At 43.0% G+C, this 24,500-nt stretch overlaps 1 protein-coding gene across 1 annotated transcript in view; it reads right to left on the minus strand.

Annotated features, from left to right (window-relative positions):
- Window positions 1-24,500, minus strand: part of LOC122923294 (serine/threonine-protein kinase PLK2-like) — a 53,021-nt gene that overhangs the window by 11,222 nt on the left and 17,299 nt on the right. The window contains exons 5-12 of the mRNA XM_044274074.1: window positions 23,738-23,825; window positions 23,558-23,653; window positions 20,456-20,654; window positions 19,553-19,691; window positions 17,953-18,038; window positions 15,475-15,571; window positions 6,061-6,135; window positions 5,616-5,775 (exon numbers count right to left, since the gene is read on the minus strand). Of these exons, the coding sequence (XP_044130009.1) occupies window positions 5,616-5,775; window positions 6,061-6,135; window positions 15,475-15,571; window positions 17,953-18,038; window positions 19,553-19,691; window positions 20,456-20,654; window positions 23,558-23,653; window positions 23,738-23,825 (940 nt within the window). The remainder of the gene's footprint in view (window positions 1-5,615; window positions 5,776-6,060; window positions 6,136-15,474; window positions 15,572-17,952; window positions 18,039-19,552; window positions 19,692-20,455; window positions 20,655-23,557; window positions 23,654-23,737; window positions 23,826-24,500) is intronic.

Consider the following 24,500-nt stretch of genomic DNA (forward strand, 5'->3'; position numbering starts at 1 on the left):
CTGGAGTGCTTCCAAGGCAGTGCTGAGAGGCAGAATCATGGGGTATCTGGCAGGTCTTAAAAAGAAGGTCCATTTACAGTTTGATCAGGCGAGCCAAAAGGTTAGGTTGACCTACTTAGCGTTTAAGCAGGACCCCACAGAGGTTAATAGGAAAAAGTGGATAGAGGAACGCCAGGTCTTTGAACACTGTGCTAAAGAGAGAGAATTATTGCGGAGCTCTGAGTTTGAAGCTAAGCTATTTAAGTTTGGAAATAAGTCAGGGAGGCTCCTAGCCAATTTAGCGAAGGGTCAGAGACAGCCGCAGTATATTAACAGCTTGAAAAACTCTGCGGGGAAAATTGTACATGATCCGGCTCGGATTAACTCCATTTTAGGGGAATATTATGAGCATTTATACAAAGACGGGGGGAAAGTGGATTTGAGTGACACCCTCCTTGACAAAGTTGGCCTACCTAAGATGACCGAGGAACAGCGGAGTGCTTTAAATGCAGAAATTACGGAGACGGAGTTACAGGGAGTGATAAAGGGGTTGGGTAACTCTAAAGCTCCAGGACCGGACGGTTATACTGGAGAATACTATAAGGCATTATGTACCCAGGTCTCGCCAGTGTTGGTGAAGGTTTATAACAGCATGTTTGCGGGTGGACCGACCCTGGACGGAACTAGCCTCTCCTATATTAAACTGTTACCCAAGCCGGAAAAGGATCCATTGTTACCGGGTTCATACAGGCCTATTTCCCTGATAAATGTAGATGCGAAAATTCTGTCCAAACTCATTGCAGACCGATTGGCCAAAGTGATGCCATTTTTGGTGGGACAGGAGCAGGTGGGTTTCGTCCAGGATCGTGCCGCGGTGACGAATATTAGAACAGTACTGGCTGTTTTGGATAGGGTGCAACATGATCCGGAGGAGGGCGAGTCACCAGCCATGCTCACATTGGACGCCGAAAAAGCGTTTGATAATGTCAGGTGGGCATGGCTGGAGGCGGTCCTGGATAAAATGGAGATCACAGGTGCCTTTAGGACAGTCTTGTCACAGATGTACCATAGGCCACAGGCGAGGGTCTTTACGCAGGGGCACTTATCCAAACCATTTGATTTACAAAAAGGGACTCGACAGGGATGCCCCCTATCCCCATTGCTATTTAATCTGGCACTGGAGCATGTGCAAGTCTAACCTATTTGAGGGGATTAGGGTAGGAAAGTCGCAAGTGAAGGCGGCATTATTCGCCGATGACATTATATTATTTATGTCCAAACCGCAGGGGCAGATCGATACCGTTTTTAAGGCATTGGAGAGTTTCGGGAAGTATTCCGGGTATAGAGTGAATATGTCAAAGTGTGAACTTCTGCCGATAAGCCAGAGGACTAAGTTTGAGGGGGGCGGAAATAGGGGTGTTATGGGGTCCTTGATAAAATCCCAAATTAGATATTTGGGCATAAAGATTGGGCGGACACCGCATTCTATCTATCAGCTTAACTATCCACCTTTATTTCACAAAATTAAAGAGGATCAAGCCAGATGGCAACCGCTACCATTATCTTTAATGGGCAGGTGCCATGTAATTAAGATGTTAGCAATGTCCAAGCTGATGTATCCACTCCAGACCATACCGGTGCTCTTAAGGCATGTGGATGTGAGGAATGTGGAGAGATGTTTCTCGAAATTCATTTGGAATGGCAAGAAATCGAGAGTCTCACTGAGGAAGTTGAAACTGCGGAGGGAGATTGGAGGGTTAAATGTGCCCGATGTCAGGGGATACAATTTGGCGTGTCTGAGTAGACATATACTAGATTGGTTTAATGGGACTTCCCACTACTCGAATCTGAGGTTGGAGAGGCAGCTAGGGATTTAAAGGCCTTGGTGCATACCAAGTTATCTCAATTGCCCCGCTTAGCTAGGTGCTCGATAATCTTGCGAGACTCCATAATAACATGGAAAAACCTTAGAAAATCATACAAACTTCCGTATCAGATTTCGAAACACCTCCCTTTGCATGATAACCCAGCCTTTGCACCAGGGCAGATGGAGCGGTCGTTTAGGGAATGGAGGATCAAGGGCATTAGGACAGTAAGGGATCTGTTCCATACTCAGGAGAATAGATGGGCGACTTTGCGTGAATTGGAAGATAGGTGGGGACTGACAGGATCCAATTTGTTCCCATATTTACAGGTTAGGCACTATTGCAATAGTCTGGCTATCAATATGACTGGTGAGTGGAATCAGAATAAATTTGATTCGCTCATTATTTATGGTAACAGACAATCCATATCGCACCTGTATGGCAGTTTGAGGTGCCTTTGGGAGAACTCAACCTCTCAGGGATTGTTTGGGAAATGGGGGAACAAATTGGATTTGGCGGAAGTTGGTCCAATTGTAAGAGTTGGTATAGCGGCCTTACACAAGGCAGTGGGGAATGAGACGATGAGAGAAACCCACTTTAAAATTGTCCATCATGCCCTATATGGATTTGATTTGCCAGTGACGAGTACGAAACCAAATAGGATGGTAACTTGTCCAAGGTGCTCAACGCCTAAAACTGATCTTCTGCATGGATTGTGGAGCTGCACAAAATTAGTGGAGTATTGGAAGATGGTGGGATTAATTCTTAGAGAGGGCAGTAATTTTCAAGGGGAACTGGATGTACAAAGGGCAATACTGCATGCGAGACAACAGGAGGAGTCGAGTGAGGGGGGAGATAGGCAGAATGGAGGTTTCACAGCAATGGGACATAGGATAGTGCTTGAGGCTAAAAGGTGTCTGTTGTCCAACTGGTTGGATTCCAAGGTCCCATCTAAGGATGAACTTCTTAGACGCCTGTGTCGCATGCTCCACTTGGAGTGGCTGGAAGCAGCAGGTAAAAAGCAAACGGCCGGAAAAAAGCTATACAAAACATGGAAAAAGTTCATGATTAATTTCATGGAGAGGGCTGAAACAGTGAGGATCATGAAGCCGTTCACCCTGACTGCTTGGTATTTGCAGGAGGACCTCAGGGGACGATTAGGGAGGCTTAAGGTTTGAGTCGTTGATGGTACGGGACGGGAGGAGCAGGAGGACGTATAGTGGAGTCAGGATATTAGGTTAGCGTTGGTGGCAAAACAGGGGGGGCCCAGAGAGATATGTTTATATACCCTTGGTAATCGCGTTTGAATTGTTATTCTTCATGTGTGTGGGGGGTGGGGGGGGGGGGGAAAGGAAAAAAAGGTATTGCATTATGTTGATGGATCTGAACAAGGCTGTGTCAACTAATTTGTATGCAACGGATGTTTATGGTAATATGATCTTTATTGTATTTTGGATGATGCTGTATTGTCTTTTATCAAGATCATGATGCAATACGAATAAACATCTTTGAAAATAAAAATACCACATGAACTAACCCCTTAGATGGACACCGTAAAAATAAATTTAAAAATGTGTCAAAAAAGCCTCTTTTTGTCACCTTACATCACAAAAAGTGTAATACCAAGCGATCAAAAAGTCATATGCACCCTAAAGTAGTACCAGTTATCTAAGCCGAAAAAAATGAGCCCCTACATAAGACAGTCCCCCCCAAAAAATAAAAAAATATGGCTTTTAGAATATGGAGACACAAAAAAATATATTTTTTCAAAAATGCTTTATTATGTAATACCATATTTGGTATTGCCGTGTCCGTAAAAGCCTGTCATGTCTGTAACAGCCGTGTCCGTAACAGCCTGCTCTATAAAAACAGCACATGATCTAACACAGGGGTGGCCAACCCGCGGCCTCTTCAAGTGCGGCTCTAGTGGTGGAGCTGGGAAACAGTCAGACCAGCGCACCCCGCGCTCAGATCTCCTTTCCTGATCAGGCACCTGCTACTCTGCAGCTCCAGCTCACTCGCCACTATGTCCTGATGCGCACAGTGTCAGAACGTAGTAGGTGGAGACGCGCACCATGACCTGACGCTGTGCGCATCAGGTCACAGTGGAGACCATGTCAGACCTGCAGAGTAGGTGCCTGATTAGGTAGGCGATTTCTTTAAATTATAGTACTGAGTATGGGGGTCTGATCTAAGCATGGGAGGTTCTGATGTGAGCATGGGGGATCTGAGCATGGGGGGGGTCCTGATCTCAGCATGGAGGGTTTTATCTAAACATAGGGGGTCTGATCTGAGCATGGAGGATCTGATATAAGCATGGAGGGGTCTGATCTGAGCATGGGGGGGTCTGATCTAAGCATGGGGGGGTCTAATCTGAGCACGGGGGGGGGGGGGGTATGACACTGGGAGTCTGATTTGTGTTGCCTGATCTGAGCATTGGGGGGTCTTATTTTGGTGGTCTGATTTGGATGTCAGATGAAAAAAAAAAATTATTCTCTGCTAATGAAAAATAAAAAATAAAAAACTCAGATAAGATGAAAACTATTATTTTTCTTACTTTTTCTCTGCTAAAACCTAGGGTGAAAAAATACTGTGACTCGTGTGAAATGTATAGCTTGTGGCTCCTGGTAGTCATACATTTTTTTTTCTGGCTCTTTGTGTCTGTAAGGTTGGCCACCCCTGATCTAACCTGTCAGATGAAATGAACATTCTAAATAGCAAAAAATAAAAACGATACCAAAACACCTTTTTTTTTGTTACCTTGCCTCATGAAAAGCGTATCATAGAGCAACCAAAAATCATATGTACCCTAAAATAGTACCAACAAAACTGCCAAATTATCCCGTAGTTTCAAAAATGAGGTACATTTTTTGGAGTTTCTACTCTAGGGGTGCATCAGGGGGTCTTCAAATGTGACATGGCAACTTAAAATTATCCCAGTGAAATCTGCCCTCCAAAAACCATATGGCATTCCTTTCCTTCTGTGCCTGTACAGCAGTTTACGAACATAAATGGGGTGTTTCTGTAAACGACAAAATCAGGGTAATAAATATTGAGTTTTGTTTGGCTCTTAACCGTTGCTTTGTTACTGGAAAAAACATATTCAAATGGAAAATCGGCCAAAAAAGTGAAATTCAGAAATTTCACCTACAATTCTCATTAATTCTTGTGGAACACCTAAAGGGTTAACAATTTTTTTCCCCGTAAAATCTGTTTTGAATACCTTGAGGGGTGTAGTTTCTAAAATGGGGCCATTTATGGGTGGTTTCTATTATGTAAGCCCCACAAAGTGACTTCATAACTGAACTGGTCCTTAAAAAGTGGGTTTTGTAAATTTTCTGAAAAAATTCAAGATTTGCTTCTAAACTTCTAAGCCTTCTAACGTTCACAAAAAATAAAATATCATTCACAAAATGATCCAGACAAAAAGACATATGGGAAATGTAAAGTAATAACTATTATATGCGGTATCACTATCTGTTTTAAAAGCAGAGAAATTGAAACTTGGAAAATTGCAAATTTTTCAATTTTTTGGGGTAAATTTGGTATTTTTTTAAATACAAATGAAAAATATTGATGGGAAATTACCACTATCATGAGGTACAATGTGTCACGAGAAAACAATCTCAGAATGTCTTGGATAAGTAAAAGCGTTCAAAAGTTATTGCCACATAAAGTGACAAATGTCAAATTTCCAAAAAACGGCCTGGTCCTAAAGGTGAAAAATGGCAGGGGTTAATAGGTAGATGCCACTCTATTGCCTTTACTTACCTCAAATGTGGGGATAGAATTGTATGAGTTCCATCGCTCAGCAGTACTCCTATACAATTGTCTGACAGCTGGTAACCAAAGCCATATTTATTAGAATAATCCACCCATTTGGTCACCCACAGTATGGGGTAAGTAACCTGAACTTTGGAATCCAATTCACCTGATGGATTAAAACATAAATTCAAGGTCAGTTGCTCACTAAAATCTGAGCAACTTTGAAACTAGATTATCTGATCTATGATGTCAGAATACTATACAGCAGGGATCAGCAACCTTCAGCACTCCAGCTCCTGTGAAAATACAACTCCCAGCGTACTTGGCTGTTCTTGTAATTCCCATAAAAATTAAAGGAGGATTCTGGGAGTTGTGGTTTCAGAACAGCTGGAGTGCTCAACATCAATCAATAGTTGACACTGAACAAAGGAATAGTTATAATTTTTTTTACCTGGCACAATGTTTTGTAGATAGTCTTCTAATAGCAGCATCAGATCCTCCACCACTCTGTCCCCCGAAATCTCTCCTGCAAGAAAACCAGAGAACTGAGAAAAAAGGCTGAGTACCATGCATCTAACTTGCTAAAATGTACAGATCCATATTAGTTTGGCCTGATTCAGACTGACACTATCTTGTGTCTGTGTGCTAACCATGTGCTCAAGACAGCACACAGACCCACTCAATTCAATGGTCCAATTCCCACATGCATTGGTCTGTGTCAAGACAAAATAAAATAAAATAAAAACACACATGCAGCCACCATACAGATGTCCACCTGGAATAATGTCTTTTTCTTATTTTTTGCAATGTAAATCAATGTAAACCGGGAAGATCTTTGATTCAGGTCATAGGTGATTCCGTCCCTGTATCCCCATAAAACCCTCAGTCCCAACTTTGAGCAGATCTGTCTATGCAACAGAATTTTTTAGACTATAAGACTCACTTTTTTAACAGGAAATTGTTTTGCTTAAAAGTGCCTGCAGTCTGTAGTCAGGGCGCTCCAGCAGTGATTGCTCCCTTAATAATTTTCTCTCTGTCGGACATTGATCCATGTGATCGAAGCAGGCAGAAGAGGTGAGTGAAAGATTATTCGACTCTTGCACAGGATTGTGAAAAACACTGCCCTCCCATGCTGAAGGCAGCAGTGAAGTACATGAAATCTCTGACTTAGAGTTAAAGGACCTTTGATGATGTCACCAGTGGGAGGGGTCAGACCAATAAGAAGAAGAGGACTACACAGTGGGTACTGTATTGTACACTGTAACTAGTGATGTTTATTGTTATGTTCCATCATGTTCACATGAGCCATTGCTGTTTGCTTCAATGGTCAAAAGATGGCACACTAGGATGAACAGGAGCTGACTGAAAACTATTAACCTTCTGTACCCTAGACTATTAAAGTTAATGACATTGTTCCTCCATATGATTAAAGTACCAGGGATGTTTTAAAGGGGTTGTCTCATCTCAGACATCGGAGGCATATCCCAAGGATATGCCCCCAATGTCTGATAGGTTCGGGTCCGAGAGGTGGACCCGAACCTATCTTTAGAACGGAGCCCGTAAAGTGAAGGAGGGCACACCACACATGCATGGCCATCCTCCATTCATTCATATGGGAGCGCCGAAAATAGCTGAGCACTGGCTTGGCTATTTCCGTCAGCCCCATAGGAGTGAATGGAGTGGTGGCTGTGCTTGCGCTGTACGCTTTCAATTAATTTCAATGGGACTGCTGAAAATAGACGAGCAAGCAGCTCGGCTATTTTTGACGCTCCCATAAGAATGGATCGAGGGCAGCTGTGCATGCACAGTGTGCTCTCCTTCACGTTGTACGCTCCGCTCTAAAGATAGCGATATGCCCCCTATGTCTGAGGTGAGAGAATCCCTTTAGTTAGTAGAAAATATATTTTCTTAAAATTTCCTGTTGTCTAAACCTGGGCGGCGTCTTATGGTCAGGTGCGTCTTATAGTCATGTAGATTGTAAGCCCTCACGGGCAGGGCCCTCTCTCCTTCTGTACCAGTTTGTAACTCATTTTGTTTATGATTAGTGCAATTGTCTGTATTATGTATGTGCACCCCTTATCATATGTACAGCGCTATGGAATGAATGGCGCTTAAATAATAAATAATAATAATAATAATAATAATAGTCAAAAAAATACAGTAAATGCATGACATTAAAGGTCCACTTGGTGGGGTCTGTGGCAGGTAATTCAAATCTGGCATTCGGACAACAGTCTTTTCTTTTCCATCCTTGTGCTTACCAGACTGCACCCACATTAAAGTATATGGTGCAATTCACCTGTCTGTTTTTCGGTATCGATTTAGTATGGGGCTAGAAACTTGCAGCATGCAACATTCTTGTCTGTTTTCCATTGTAGTCTCCATTCAAGTGAATAGAGCAGTAACTGATACATCCAGACGCCATATGAAGGTCCAAATGCATCAGCATTTTGTGAATGTAAATTGAGTTGGCCATCCAAATCCAGCCTAACACAACTATCTGATCTAGTTGGACAAGTGGCCATGTATAAAAATGTTTACAGCAAATAATTCAGAAAAAAGCAAAAAATGTGCACCTTAATAGCCCTTTATACCCTTTATATGACATAAGAGAAACCTGGCATTGTAGAGTACTGCCATGATTATTACAGTTTCCTAATGTCAATTTTATCATTATCATCTGCATTAATAAAAGTGTGGGGATTGTGGACTATAAAGCTATACCACTGTGACTATGAGGAGGGCTCCCAGTAATGTAAATGGAAGGCCAATGTTCCTGTAATTTATAAACCTAAGCTAAATATTATCCAATTGTACGGCATACATATTAGGACATCGTCAGACATCATCCACAACTCCATCCTCCGTCAGGCAAAACTCCATCAGCCCTCAGACATCAGACAAAACTCCATCAGACATCAGACAAAACTCCGTCCTCCGTCAGACAAAACTCCGTCCTCCGTCAGACAAAACTCCATCAGACCTCAGACATCAGACAAAACTCCGTCCTCCGTCACCCAAAACTCCATCAGACCTCAGACATCAGACAAAACTCCGTCCTCCGTCAGACAAAACTCCATCAGCCCTCAGACATCAGACAAAACTCCGTCCTCCGTCAGACAAAACTCCATCAGACCTCAGACATCAGACAAAACTCCGTCCTCCATCAGGCAAAACTCCATCAGACATCAGACATCAGACAAAACTCCGTCCTCCGTCAGACAAAACTCCATCAGACCTCAGACATCAGACAAAACTCCGTCCTCCGTCAGACAAAACTCCATCAGCCCTCAGACATCAGACAAAACTCCGTCCTCCGTCAGACAAAACTCCATCAGACCTCAGACATCAGACAAAACTCCGTCCTCCATCAGGCAAAACTCCATCAGACATCAGACATCAGACAAAACTCCGTCCTCCGTCAGACAAAACTCCATCAGACCTCAGACATCAGACAAAACTCCGTCCTCCGTCACCCAAAACTCCATCAGACCTCAGACATCAGACAAAACTCCGTCCTCCGTCAGGCAAAACTCCATCAGACCTCAGACTTCAGCTAAAACTCTGTCCTCCCTCAGACATCAGACAAAACTCCGTCCTCCCTAACTCAAAATACGCCCTACTACACACACTCTTCACCTGACGGAGCTGCTAGCTGCTGGAGAGGCAAAGGACCTGTGATGACGTCATGACCATGTGACGAGTCACCTGTGTGGGAGGGGTCAGATGTGCACAGCAGCTGGTAGAGTGTACAGAACAGTAGCCATCAAATAGAGCTCTGTACTAGAGATGTGTGTGTAACCTGCATGTAGCAGAGCTGTGTACTGTGCTACAGAGATGTATGTGTAACCTGCAGGTAGCAGATCTGTATGTGTAACCTGCAGGTAGCAGAGCTGTGTACTGTGTAGTAGATCTGTATGTGTAACCTGCAGGTAGCAGAGCTGTGTACTGTGTTACAGAGATGTATGTGTAACCTGCATGTAGCAGAGCTGTGTACTGTGTTACAGAGATGTGTGTAACCTGCATGTAGCAGAGCTGTGTACTGTGTTATAGAGATGTATGTGTAACCTGCATGTAGCAGAGCTGTGTACTGTGTTACAGAGATGTATGTGTAACCTGAATGTAGCAGAGCTGTGTACTGTGTTATAGAGATGTATGTGTAACCTGCATGTAGCAGAGCTGTGTACTGTGTTACAGAGATGTATGTGTAACCTGAATGTAGCAGAGCTGTGTACTGTGTTACAGAGATGTATGTGTAACCTGCATGTAGCAGAGCTGTGTACTGTGTTACAGAGATGTATGTGTAACCTGCATGTAGCAGAGCTGTGTACTGTGTTACAGAGATGTACGTGTAACCTGCATGTAGCAGAGCTGTGTACTGTGTAGCAGAGCTGTATGTGTAACCTGCATGTAGCAGAGCTGTGAACTGTGTAGCAGAGCTGTATGTGTAACCTGCATGTAGCAGTGCTGTGTACTGTGTATCAGAGCTGTATGTGTAACCTGCATGTAGCAGAGCTGTGTACTGTGTTACAGAGATGTATCTGCAACCTGCAGGTAGCAGAGCTGTGTACTGTGTAGCAGATCTGTATGTGTAACCTGCATGTAGCAGAGCTGTGTACTGTGTTACAGGGATGTATGTGCAACCTGCAGGTAGCAGTGTTGTGTACTGTGTAGCAGAGATGTGTACTGTGTTACAGAGATGTGTGTGTAGCCTGCATGTAGCAGAGCTGTGTACTGTGTATATAGAGCAGTGTGTGTAACAGCATGTAGCAGAGCTGTGTACTGTGTTACAGAGATGTGTGTGTAACCTGCATGTAGAAGTGCTGTGTACTGTGTAGCAGAGCTGTATGTGTAACCTGCATGTAGCAGAGCTGTGTACTGTGTTACAGAGATGTATGTGTAACCTGCACGTAGCAGAGCTGTGTACTGTGTTAAAGAGCTGTATGTGTAACCTGCATGTAGCAGGCTGCGTACTGTGTTACAGAGCTGTATGTGTAACCTGCATGTAGCAGAGCTGTGTACTGTGTATATAGAGCAGTGTGTGTAACAGCATGTAGCAGAGCTGTGTACTGTGTTACAGAGATGTGTGTGTAACCTGCATGTATCAGAGCTGTGTACTGTGTAGCAGAGCTGTATGTGTAACCTGCATGTAGCAGAGCTGTGTACTGTGTTACAGGGATGTATGTGCAACCTGCAGGTAGCAGAGCTGTGTACTGTGTATATAGAGCAGTTTGTCTAACCGCATGTAGCAGAGCTGTGTACTGTGTTACAGAGATGTGTGTGTAACCTGGGAACTATAAAAAAGTGTAAAAAAAAACCATAAATATTCAGATCACCCCCCTTTTCCCAAAATTAAAATAAAAGACACATCATGGGTTTCGCAATGTGTAAAAACGCCCATTGTATAAAAATATATTCCCCATACGGCAAACAGCAAAACAGAAAAAAAAAGAGTCCAAATGTCCGATTCGCCGTTTTTGGTCACTTCATTTGCTACAAAAATGTAAATAAAAAGTGATCAAAAAGTCTTAAACACCCCAGAATGGTATCAGTAAAAAGTTTAGATTGCCCCGCAAAAAATGAGCCCCCATCCAGCTCTGTACACATAATTACAAAAAAGTTATGGGGCTCAAAATATGGCGACAAAAAAAATCGGATATTTTTATTTTTTTAACACTATTAAAACGCAAGAAAAACTATACATATAAGGTATTGCCGGATTCGATCTGACCTGTAGAATAAAAGTAACCAGTCAGTTTTATCGCACATCGAATGTCGTAAATAGAAATCACGTAAAACTGTGGTGGAATTGCTTTTTTTTTTCAACAGGAAGAATGGGCAGTTTTACCATCTGAGAAAAAAAAGACCCTCATCCATAACTACCACAAAAGACTTCAAGCTGTCATTGATGTTACAGGGAGCAATACATGGTATTAATAACTGGGGCGTGTAAGCTTCTGACCAGGGTCATTTGGGGAGTTTGTGTTGTGATTATGATTTATAAAGAGTAAACATCGTTGTTTGACATAAATGGCTTCAGCCGACCACTAACCATGAGCGAGAGAAAAGTGTCCGTGTTATCAATCATATTCTCTGAACAATGGTTAAAGGGGTATTCTCATCTTAATGATCACTCTTAAATCTGTTAATGATTTGACAGTGATAATTTTTCTAAATACATTTTATTACCCAATTCCCATCCTTTTTTAGAAAATAAGTCCCCTCTTACCTGATCGTTGTCTTTGGTCTCCCCTGGTTACGGCCACCTCTCCTGTCGAATCCAGCTGGGCCGCGCTTGCGCAGAAGACGGAAAATTCTCTCCCGGCTGGGCCGCGCAATGTCCTGAACGCGCATGCCGCTGCGCATGCGCCATGATGACTTCTTCCTGGCCAGTATAGTACAGAGCCGCGAATGCGCACGCCGACTCTGTACTATACAGGCCAGGAATAAGTCACCATGGCACATGCGCGGCGCTGTGCGCGTTCAGGACATTGCGCGGCCCGGCCGGGAGAGAATCTTCAGTCTTCTGCGCAAGCGCGGCCCGGCCGGGAGAAGAATACAGGAAGTGAACGTCACGCTCAAGGAAGGTAAGTATGAAAAAGGGAAGATGAGAATACCCCTTTAAGAAATCATAAATTCTGCAAGGGTATGTAAACTTATCAGCACAACTGTAAGTAGCTGTGTGATATAAATCTGTGGAATATGGGAAGCACAAGAGGATGTGCACCTTAAATCCCATCTTTGTAAGGCCTCTTGCACATGGTCGCTGTGTGCCTGTAGTTGTATTGTGGACCACATACGGCGGTTCCGCAATACACAGGGCACCAGCCGTGTGCATCCCGCATCCGTGATGTCGACCCATTCACTTGAACGGAACAGAAACACGGATCGGATCCCCACAGAAGCACTACAGAGTGCTTCCGTGGTGTTTCTGGCCGTGCCTCCGCACAGCAAAAAAGTAGAACATATTCACGGACCTATTCAAGTTGAATGGGTCTGGATCTGTCCCGGCTGCTGCACGCACGTTGCCCGTGCATTGGGGACTGCAAATTGCTGTCCCCAATGCACGGAATGGACCAACAACGTTCATGTGCAAGAGGCCTAACACTTGTGATCTGTGTGAAGCGGCATATATGCATTCATGTTGCATGTATTTATTAATTAGGGTTACCAATTCTGAGTAACTTGGAGTGACAGGAGATTTACAGAATCTGATTTTTTTTTTTTTGTCGTCATATTTTGAGCTCTATAACTTTTATGTAATTATGTGTACGGCGCTGGGTGGGGGCTCATTTTTTGCGGGGCAATCTGAACTTTTCACTGATACCATTCTGGGGTGTTTAAGACTTTTTGATCGCTTTTTATTTACATTTTTGTAGCAAATGAAGCGACCAAAAACGGCGAATCGGACATTTGGACTCTTTTTTTTCTTCTGTTTTGCCGTTTGCCGTATGGGGAATATATTTTTATACAATGAGTGTTTTTACACATTGCGACACCCATGATGTGTATTTTTTTATTTTTTTTTATTTTCATTTTGGGAAAAGGGGGGTGATCTGAATTTTTTTGTTTTATTTTACACTTTTTTATAGTTCCCAGGTTACACACACATCTCTGTTACACAGTAAAAAGCTCTGCTACATGCGGTTACACACACATCTCTGTAACACAGTACACAGCACTGCTACATGCAGGTTGCACATACATCCCTGTAACACAGTACACAGCCTGCTACATGCAGGTTACACATACAGCTCCGCTACACAGGACACAGCTCTGATACATGCAGATTACACATACAGCTCTGCTACACAGTACACAGCTCTGCTACATTCAGGTTACAAATACAGCTCTGCTACACAGTACACAGCACTGCTACATGCAGGTTACACATACAGCTCTGCTACACAGTACACAGCTCTGCTACATGCAGGTTACACATACAGCTCTGCTACACAGTACACAGCTCTGCTACATGCAGATTACACATACAGCACTGCTACACAGTACACAGCTCTGCTACATGCAGGTTACACATACAGCTCTGCTTCACAGTACACAGCTCTGCTACATGCAGGTTACACATACAGATCTGCTACACAGTACACAGCTCTGCTACCTGCAGGTTACACATACATCTCTGTAACACAGTACACAGCTCTGCTACATGCAGGTTACACATACAGCTCTGCTACACAGTACACAGCACTGCTACATGCAGGTTACACATACAGCTCTGCTACACAGTACACAGCACTGCTACATGCAGGTTACACATACAGCACTGCTACACAGTACACAGCTCTGCTACATGCAGGTTACACATACAGCTCTGCTACACAGTACACAGCTCTGCTACATGCAGGTTACACATACAGATCTGCTACACAGTACACAGCTCTGCTACCTGCAGGTTACACATACAGATCTGCTACACAGTACACAGCTCTGCTACCTGCAGGTTACACATACATCTCTGTAACACAGTACACAGCTCTGCTACATGCAGGTTACACATACAGATCTACTACACAGTACACAGCTCTGCTACCTGCAGGTTACACATACAGATCTGCTACACAGTACACAGCTCTGCTACCTGCAGGTTATACATACAGATCTGCTACCTGCAGGTTACACATACATCTCTATAACACAGTACACCACTCTGCTACATGCAGGTTACACATACATCTCTGTAACACAGTACACAGCTCTGCTACCTGCAGGTTACACATACATCTCTGTAACACAGTACACAGCTCTGCTACATGCAGGTTACACATACAGATCTACTACACAGTACACAGCTCTGCTACCTGCAGGTTACACATACAGATCTGCTACACAGTACACAGCTCTGCTACCTGCAGGTTACACATACAGATCTGCTACCTGCAGGTTACACATACATCTCTGTAACACAGTACACAGCTCTGCTACATGCAGGTTACACACACATCTCTAGTACAGAGCTCTATTTGATGGCTACTGTTCTGTACACTCTACCAGCTGCTGTGTACGTCTGACCCCTCCCACACACGTGACTCGTCACATGGTCATGACGTCATCACAGGTCCTTTGCCTCTCCAGCAGCTAGCAGCTCCGTCAGGTGAATAGTGTGTGTAGTAGGGCGTATTTTGAGTTAGGGAGGACGGAGTTTTGGCTGATGCCTGATGGAGGACGGAGTTTTGTCTGATGTCTGAGGTCTGATGGAGTTTTGCCTGACGGAGGACGAAGTTTTATCTGATGTCTGAGGTCTGATGGAGTTTTGCCTGACGGAGAACGGAGTTTTGTCTGATGTCTGATGTCTGAGGTCTGATGGAGTTTTGCCTGACGGAGGACGGAGTTTTGTCTGATGTCTGAGGTCTGATGGAGTTTTGGGTGACGGAGGACGGAGTTTTGTCTGATGTCTGAGGTCTGATGGAGTTTTGCCTGACGGAGGACGGAGTTTTGTCTGATGTCTGAGGTCTGATGGAGTTTTGGGTGACGGAGGACGGAGTTTTGTCTGATGTCTGAGGTCTGATGGAGTTTTGGGTGACGGAGGACGGAGTTTTGTCTGATGTCTGAGGTCTGATGGAGTTTTGGGTGACGGAGGACGGAGTTGTGTCTGATGTCTGAGGTCTGATGGAGTTTTGCCTGATGGAGGACGGAGTTTTGTCTGATGTCTGAGGTCTGATGGAGTTTTGTCTGACGGAAGACGGAGTTTTGTCTGATGTCTGATGGAGTTTTGCCTGACGGAGGACGGAGTTTTGTCTGATGTCTGAGGGCTGATGGAGTTTTGCCTGACGGAGGATGGAGTTGTGGATGATGTCTGACGATGTCCTAATATGTATGCCGTACAATTGGTAAAAATGAAGCTCACTCTGGGAAGTCATCTTGTTCCTGTGGTTCATTCTTCCTTTCATCAGAATGTTCAACGATTCATCACATGTTCTTACTGTTTCTTCAGATTTTTCATCCTGTTAAAGAAGGGATTAGGAGTTTATGCAATATGCTAAACATTATGTAGCCATTATCTATCCCTGTGACATCACTGTGTGCACTATGCCTTACCTTTGATTTTACTATCTTTTTATTAACCTTGTGAGGAAATGATACTTGTATTGTCACAAGCTTGCCTACACAATTACATAGTTAAAAAGACACAAGTCTATCAATTCCAACACTAATGGCCATATTGAGAAGGGAGATTCCTTCTGAACTAACTGAACCATATCTAGCAATCTGATACACATAAGTATAACTTCCATCTATTATTTCTTCTAATGTGTAGGGGCATTGATAGGGAATTTTTTTTCCTATACTCTTTATTTAGAGAACTTGTAAATTTATATGAGAAAACTTGTCCTGAAATGTCCATTAGCAAGACAGGTCTGTCTACACAGTACAGAGCAGCGCTCACTGTGAAGATGGCTGGGGTTAATCCTTTTTCCTTCCCTGCTGGCTCCTATATATTTCTAGAAATTAACATCCATATTTTGTATATATATATATATATATATATATATATACACAGTATATTTGCTCTGCCCTGCACTTTCAAAGGTTTTAAAGCATTCATTGCAGGTCCTGCTTGATCTATTTAATCATCCCAACATCATTCAGCACAGAATTTCATAGCTTCACTGCTTGTACAGCAGTAAATCCCCAGCTATGATGATTGCCTAGTTATAAAAACATCATCATCTCTGCACCATTCATTAATATATTTTTATATTAATTAGTAATTAAATTGTTTTAAAGCCATCTTTGTGGTCTAGTGATCTCCATAGAGGTAAAACTATGCTCATGTCATGAGCATCTATGACTCTTTTGAGGCATCCCATGATTTTATTTGCCTTGGCAGCAGCTGCCTGGTACTGTTCACTAGTATTCCCAAGTCTTTTCTGCATAGTGTTTTACAACTAAATACAGAATTTGTTTTCTTGGTCCATGTGCATGACCTTACATTTATTCACATCAAACTAAAGAATTGCAATTTAAGTTGTAATTTGCTCCGTCCAAGCCTCTGGAGTCACCAAATTCCTCTGTAAAATGATATTATCCTCCTCTGTGTTTATTAAAGGGAATCTGTCACCTGGTTTGACCATATTAAGCTCTCACCATTGCCATGTTTAATAAAATACCTTATCTCCTGCAGTCGTCTTCTTTGTTCTCTTCATGGTTTCATTTTGTTAAAAAAGCGATTTTTGTATTGTTTAACTGAACCCTGAAGGTGCCCAGAGGGGCGTTATTCATCACCCTCCGAGCCCAGTAACGCCCCCCCCCCTGCAGTGTGTAGCCCGCCTTAGTTTATAGCCCAAACACGCCTCCTTGCTATGTAGTATCGTCCCACAGCCTAGTTGTAGTATCGTCCCACAGCCAATAGCTCCTGAGGGCAACAGCGATAAGAAGACGTCACTGGGCTCGGTGCATGCCCAGTGACACTTTTGAGGCTGTTGCCCTCAGGAGCTATTGGCTTGCACAGGCGCAGGCAGTAGGCGGTACTGCACCTGTGCAAGACTTCCGGCGGACGAAATGAAGATTCCAGGTGTGTAGCTTGAATGAATTAGTTGGCGTAGCAGAGGGGGCGCCGCCGTTAAACTAGGCTGTGGGACGATACTACATAGCAAGGAGGCGTGTTTGGGCTATAAACTAAGGCGGGCTACACACTGCAGGGGGGCGTTACTGGGCTCGGAGGGTGATGAATAACGCCCCTCTGGGCACCTTCAGGGTTCAGTTAAACAATACAAAAATCGCTTTTTTAACAAAATGAAACCATGAAGAGAAGAAAGAAGACGACTGCAGGAGATAAGGTATTTTATTAAACATGGCAATGGTGACAGCTTAATATGGTCAAACCAGATGACAGATTCCCTTTAAAGGGGTTGTCCAGGACTCAAATACTGATGATCTATCTTTATTCTTCAGGATAAGTCATCATTATCTGATTGGTGGGGATCCATTATCCATACTGATCAGCTGTTGGAAGGAGACATGGCGCTCAGGCGAGTCCTGCAGTCTCTTTCTAGAGATTGATAACATGGCCTTTGTGTAGCTCAGACCCATTGAAGTGAATAGGAATGAGCTGCAATCCCAAGCACAAAGACTATACAATGAATGGCTTTGAGCTTGGTATGCTGAAAGGGCCGTAGTGCTTAGACAAGCACTACACCGGAATGGCAGGGGTGCCTGGAGTCGGACCCCACCAACCTGAGAATGGGTCATCAATACTGAAGCCCTGGATAACCCTTTTAATTTGCTGAGCTCTCACATACCAGTGTGACTCTATGTCTGTGGTGGAAGACCTGTGGTGCATAACGGTTGGGATGGCCCGATACTGGTTGTTTAAGAGTCATACCTCACACATTTTAACTGTGCTAAGCGACATCAGGCTTTCTGTTGGCATGACCATGGAGCTCTTGTGCCCTTCTGTTTCCGCAAAGTCTGGAGAAATATAAAAATACATCACATCTATATAGATGTGTGTTTTGTAATGGCCGACTACCTCATTTTACAGCGTAGAATGAATTGCACTGATAGATAAACTTTTTCGAAATGCATTTTCAGCATGGTACAGAAAATAGAAATGACAGCAATGATTGGAAGTGAAACCACTGTAACATTTATCTCTAGCCTAAAGGGGTTGTGCAGCCCGTACATATTGAAGACCTATCCTCAGGATAGGACATCGATGTCTGATCGGTGGGGTCTAACTCCTGGCATCCCCAAGGGCCAGCTCCTCCCGGAAAAGCTGTTTGAAGAGGAGGCGACGCATGTGCAAGTGCTACTTCCTCTTCAAGATTACACTGCCCATCGTCTTGCTTGCAGCAGTGGCACTGTAATTACAAGTGCTCGTCCCATCGATGAACCAGCACTTGTAATTACACTGTGCAGTATAATCCTGAAAAGGAAGTAGCGCCCGGACATGCACTGCCTCCTCTACAAAGAGCTGATCAGAGGGGGTGCCTGCCGGGTGTCGGACCCCACCGATTAGATATTAATGACCTATCCTGAGGATATGTACTGGCTACACAACCCCTTTATTACAGATCGGTCAGGCCATAAACATTACCCTATCTGCAGGCAGTATAGCATGAGGCAGAATAGTGAGAAAAAAAAGAAATACACAAAATGACTTTCGGTACCTCTAACAGCAGATTTGTTGCAGAAACGTCTGCGACTGCCCCATGCACGTGAATGGAACTTGCAGAAGTTCATGTACATACTACGGAAACCACCCTATTCAGATGAATGGAAATGTCTGCAACAGATTTCTGGGAATATACCCTAAGGCCTCTTTCACACAAGCGTGACGGATTAGGTCCGGATGCGTTCAGTGAAACTCGCACCATTTTGAAAGCAAGTTCAGTCAGTTTTGTCTGCGATTGCGTTCAGTTTTTTTGACTCGGGTGCAATGCGTTTTGATGCGTTTTTCACGCGCGTGATAAAAAACTGAAGGTTTACAAATATCTCCTAGCAACCATCAGTGAAAATCGCATTGCATCCGCACTTGGTTCTGGATGCAATGTGTTTTTCACGCAGCCCCATTCACTTCTATGGGGCTAGGGCGGAGTGAAAAACGCTGAATATAGAATATGCTATGTTTTTCACGCAACGGAGAAATGATGCGTGAAAGAAACGCTGATGTGCACAGACCCATTGAAATGAATGGGTCAGGATTCAATGCGGGTGCTATGCGTTCACTTCACGCATTGCACCCGCGTGGAAAACTCGCTCGTGTGAAAGGGGCCTAACACAAAGCTCTATGTAGCATGGTTACATTAATGTGCAATCAGTCTACAATGACTGCATATCTGCACTTGTAACTTATACCATGGCAGCTAATGTTAATGTCTACACACTATTGCTAAACTATGAGATTATGTAACCAGGAGAGAATGGAAATATGTTGTGTATGTGTCAGTATACAGTCATTCCTAAGTACTTTCAAGCTGTACCTGAGCAGAAATACTTATGGAAGACCCCCCTGTACAGCACTTTGGCTGCCTTTCTGAAGAACCTGGGGAGGTGGAGTGAAAAGGAGAAAGTAGGAGCTGTGTGGCACGTAGATGAAGATAGCTTCTCAGGCGTAAATCCCTGTAAGCAGAAAATAATAAGAAAATAATCGAGACTTTGGCCACTTTCCTGCAGTCGTTGTTTGGTCAGTGATTGTGAGCCAAAACCAGGTGTGGGTCAAATACACAGAACAAGTGCTGATCTTTCCATTACACCTTATGTCTGTGGAGGCTCCACTCCTGGTTTTGGCTCACAATCACTGATGGAAATCACTGATCAAACACCGACCATGTGAAGGCGGCCTTAGGGCTCATGCACACGACCGTATGGCTTTTTCAGTGTTTTGCAGGCCGTTTTTAACGGATCAGTTTTTCAATTTTTTGTTTCAGTAGTGTTTCCGGTTCCATTCCGTTTTTCCGTATGGCATATATAGTATATAGTAAATACATAGAAAAAATTGGGCTGGGCATAAAATTTCCAATAGATGGTTCTGCAAAAATTGAACGGATACAGAAGACATACGGAGTACATTCTTTATGTGTTCTTTTTTTTTGCGGACCCATTGACTTGAATAGAGCCACGGAACGTGATTTTCGGGCAATAATAGGACATGTTCTATCTTTGAACGGAACGGAAAAACTAAAATAAGGAAACAGAATGCATACGGAGACACTTCCGTTTTTTTTGCTGATCCATTTAAATATATGGTTCAGTATAAGTAACGCATACTGAACTAAAAAAATGGCCAGTATACTGAACGGAAAAAAAACCTTCGTGTGCATGAGCCCTTACCTTCACTTGTTCTCATATATACAGTTCAGTCACTATATAACATTGTTCTGTACCTGGGTGAAGAATTCATGAGAGATGATGTCCTCTATACAAGGTCTACTACTGGGGCAGCTTGCAAGTAAAGAGATGATGAGTCTCTTGACACTGAGCGATATGTAAGAGGGCACGGGGAAGAAGCCTTCGCGGATAAAGTAATACATCTCTTTTTGTGAGTGAGCTCTGAACGGTGAGTATCCGCTAAGCATTGTGTACCTGAATATGAATTAAGAAGAAAACAGGACACTAAGATTATGTCATTCCAGTGATCATAAGAACAAGAGCCACAAATTAATAAGCACATGATACAGTCTGTGCCTCCATACCTGCCCCCATATGTTGTCAGGATTATACATGGCAATAACTAATAAGGCTACTTTCACACTAGAGACAGGACGGATCTGACAGGCTGTTCACCCTGTCGGATCTGTCCTGACGCTATTTTGCCGTGCCACCGGACTGCCAGCGCAGCATGGCAGTTCGCGGTGAGAAGCCGCCGGACTAAAAAGTTGGACATGCAGTACTTTTAGTCCAGCGGCCTTTCGCCGTGCAATGTCGTGCGCGCTGGAGCTCCGTCCCTGTCCCCATTATAGTCAATGGGGACAGAGTGGCGGTCCGGCGGCACAGCGAAATAGCGTGAACAGCTTTTCAGATCCGTCCTGCCACTAGTGTAAAAATAGCCTAAAAGGATCCATGGAACAAAACCTAAATACCCAAAGTCTGTCTGAAACATTCCCAGTATGAGGACAATATCAAATGCAATGGTTTTGCAGCCTAGTGAAGCATATTGCAATGCTATGCGCTTAGAAAGTCAATTACAAGAAATGATGAATATGGGCTGTCAGCATGTATTCAATAACTACAGTGTATAACCCCATTTCATTAATTGTGGGTATGGAAAAATCTATATTCTACAATGCAAGCAAAAGAGAAATTGCAAATTGTTTGGGCCTCCACTTGGCAAATGAGATTCAATATAAATAAATGTAAAGTTATGCACCTGGGAGCTAATAATCTACATGCAGCACATGTCCTAAGGGGAGTAAAACCTGGGAGAGTCACTTTTTGCTAAGTATCTGGGAGCACTAGTAGATCATCGTCTACTCACTAAATAAGAGCATGCAATGCCAGTCAGCTGCCTCCAAGGTTAACAGAATTGTGTCTTGTATTAAAAGCGGTACGGACTCGCGGGAGAGGGATGTAATATTGTGACTATACAAAGTGTTGGTGCGGCCTCACCTGGAATACACGGTTGAGTTCTGGGCACCAGTCCATAAAAAGGATTCCCGGGATTTAGAGAAAGTGCAAAGGAGAGCAACTAAACTCATAAAGGGCCTGGAAGATCTTAGTTATGAGCAAAGATGAAATGAACTGAATTTATTTAGCCTTGAAAAAAGACGTCTAAGGGGGAACATGATTAACCTGTGCAAATATATAAATCGACCATACAAAAAATATCAAGTGAAGCTATTCCTAGTTAAACCCCCTCAAAAAACAAGGGGCCACTCCCTACAACCGGAGAAAAAACGATTCAGTCATAAGAGGCAACAAGCATTCTTTACAGTAAGGGCTGTGCATCTCTGGAATAGCCTGCCGCAGGAGCTGGTCACAGCACATACAGCAGATGGCTTCAAAAAGGTTTAGATGACTTTTTAATTCAAGATAACATTGAGGCTTATGACAATGTATAGAAATCTTGTTCTACACACCCTTTCCCTTTGGCCCAACCCCTTTTTAAAAGGAAGATGGACATTAATCCAGGGATTTGTTCTGATGGCGGGAAAACATTTTTTTCTCTTTTCATAGTTTATTTTATTTTTTTCTTCCTGGATCAGTATAGCAGGATTATAGGCTGGACTTGATGGACGTTTGTCTGTTTCCAAACTTAACAACTATATAACTATAAGAAAATTTAGACTAGCACATTAATAGTGGCATGAGCTGGAGAAGGTCCAGAGGAGGGCAACTAAAGTAATAACTGGAATGGGGCAACTACAGTACCCTGAAAGATTACCAAAATTAGGGTTATTGACTTTAGAAAAAAGACGACTGAGGGGAGATCTAATTAATATGTATAAATATATCAGGGCTCAGTACAGAGATCTATCCCATCATCTATTTATCCCCAGGACTGTGACTGTGACGAGGGGACATCCTCTGCGTCTGGAGGAAAGAAGGTTTGTACACAAACATAGAAGAGGATTCTTTACGGTAAGAGCAGTGAGACTATGGAACTCTCTGTCTGAGGAGGTGGTGATGGTGAGTACACTAAAGGAATTCAAGAGGGGCCTGGATGTATATCTGGAGTGTAATAATATTACAGGCTATAGCTACTAGAGAGGGGTCATTGATCCAGGGAGTTATTCTGATTGCCTGATTGGAGTCGGGAAGGAATTTTGGCTTCTACCTCACAGTTTTTTTTTTTTTTTGCCTTCCTCTGGATCAATGACAAGCCGAACTGGATGGACAAATGTCTTTTTTCGGCCTTATGTACCATGTTACTATGTACACATCCATAAAGCTAGCATGCAGGAAGCAAACAAAAACAGTTATGGCAGCACAACATTTTACATACAAATAATAAAACTGGAAAATAGGGATTATACTAAACTAAAGTGGTATTATACCTACTATATATGAAAAAAATAAAAGCTCTTTGCGCACATTTTTGATCAAACATGTGTCTGGTCCATCTACCAGGCGTCAGGGTGGCTTCTGCAGAGGGGTACCTCACACTAACAGAACTGCCTCTCCTGGGCCTAACCTAAGCCTACAATATTCAGGGCGGTGTAGGAACCAGCTACATTTATAGAAGCCCTGGGCAGATGGGCATGGGGTGCTCAATCTAAAAGAGGCAGCTACCTTCAATATATACTACAAGGAAATTTAGACTAGCACATCCATAGTCGCAGGTGCACATCCATAAAGCTAGCATGCAGGAAGCAAACAAAAACAGGTATGGCAGCACAACATTACACATGCAAACAATAACATTGGGAAATAGGGATTATACTAAAGTGGTATTATACCTACTATAAATCTACCATCTACCAGACATCAAGGTGGCAACTATGTAACTATGTAATAAAACAGATATCAGCAATTGATCAAGTTCTTACATTATACATCCAAGAGCCCAGATGTCTGATTTAAAGGAATGACCATCCTTGGCCAGAACCTCTGGAGACAGGTAGTTTGGGGTACCACATATTATGCTGCCAAGAAAAGGACACCAGTAAGACATTTAGGAAATTCATAAGCAGGTTTCAGCAGTCATGATTTATGAAATCTGTCCTTACCCTGGGATTTTTTCACACTGTTCCACAGTTGTTGCTAATCCCAGGTCCCCAATTTTTACAACCATGTTCTTGGCAATGAAAAAATTACCTAAAAAGATATAATGGAGTGTGAAATGTAAGTGCAACATAATGATACTTGGGTACAGGGATACTGGAATATTAATTTACTGTGACATTATTAAAGCATTTTTGAGGTAGTGTGCTCTGCGGAAGAATCATAGGAGAATCAGATTAGTTTCCATGGGAAACAACACAATTTTATCTGCTAGTTTTCATACATGACCCAGTTTAACAAAGTTTACAATGAACTTATGCAAATATTCAACTGTTTCTATTAAAACAGTGACACCCAGTGGCCAACTATAGTAATAACTGTTCTAAGATGTAGCGTTTTAGTTGTGATTTAATCTTACTCATTAGGGTGGGTTCACATCATGTTTTATGCCTCTGTTAGGAACATAGCACATTATGTTCTTGTTCATGCACAGTCTGGTAAAAAAAAACATATACTTTTTTTACAATGGTTTTTTTTTAACAATAAAATTATATGGTGGATTGATGCCACTGTATGGCATCAGTCTGATGCATCCGCTTAATGTATGATGTATTAAACATGATCGGAACCCAGCCTTAGCGGGAAATGCAGGATATTTTTAAGGTTCCCATCAAGAACATGGACTAGTACTGCCCAGTGAATAATAATGAGCTGGGCGGCGCTAGGAATCGACAGTTGGGGCGCGGCTGGGCATAAAGGTATGAGAAA

The sequence above is a fragment of the Bufo gargarizans genome, unplaced genomic scaffold, assembly GCF_014858855.1.
Source record: "Bufo gargarizans isolate SCDJY-AF-19 unplaced genomic scaffold, ASM1485885v1 original_scaffold_1451_pilon, whole genome shotgun sequence".
In the NCBI taxonomy this organism is placed as follows: domain Eukaryota; kingdom Metazoa; phylum Chordata; class Amphibia; order Anura; family Bufonidae; genus Bufo; species Bufo gargarizans.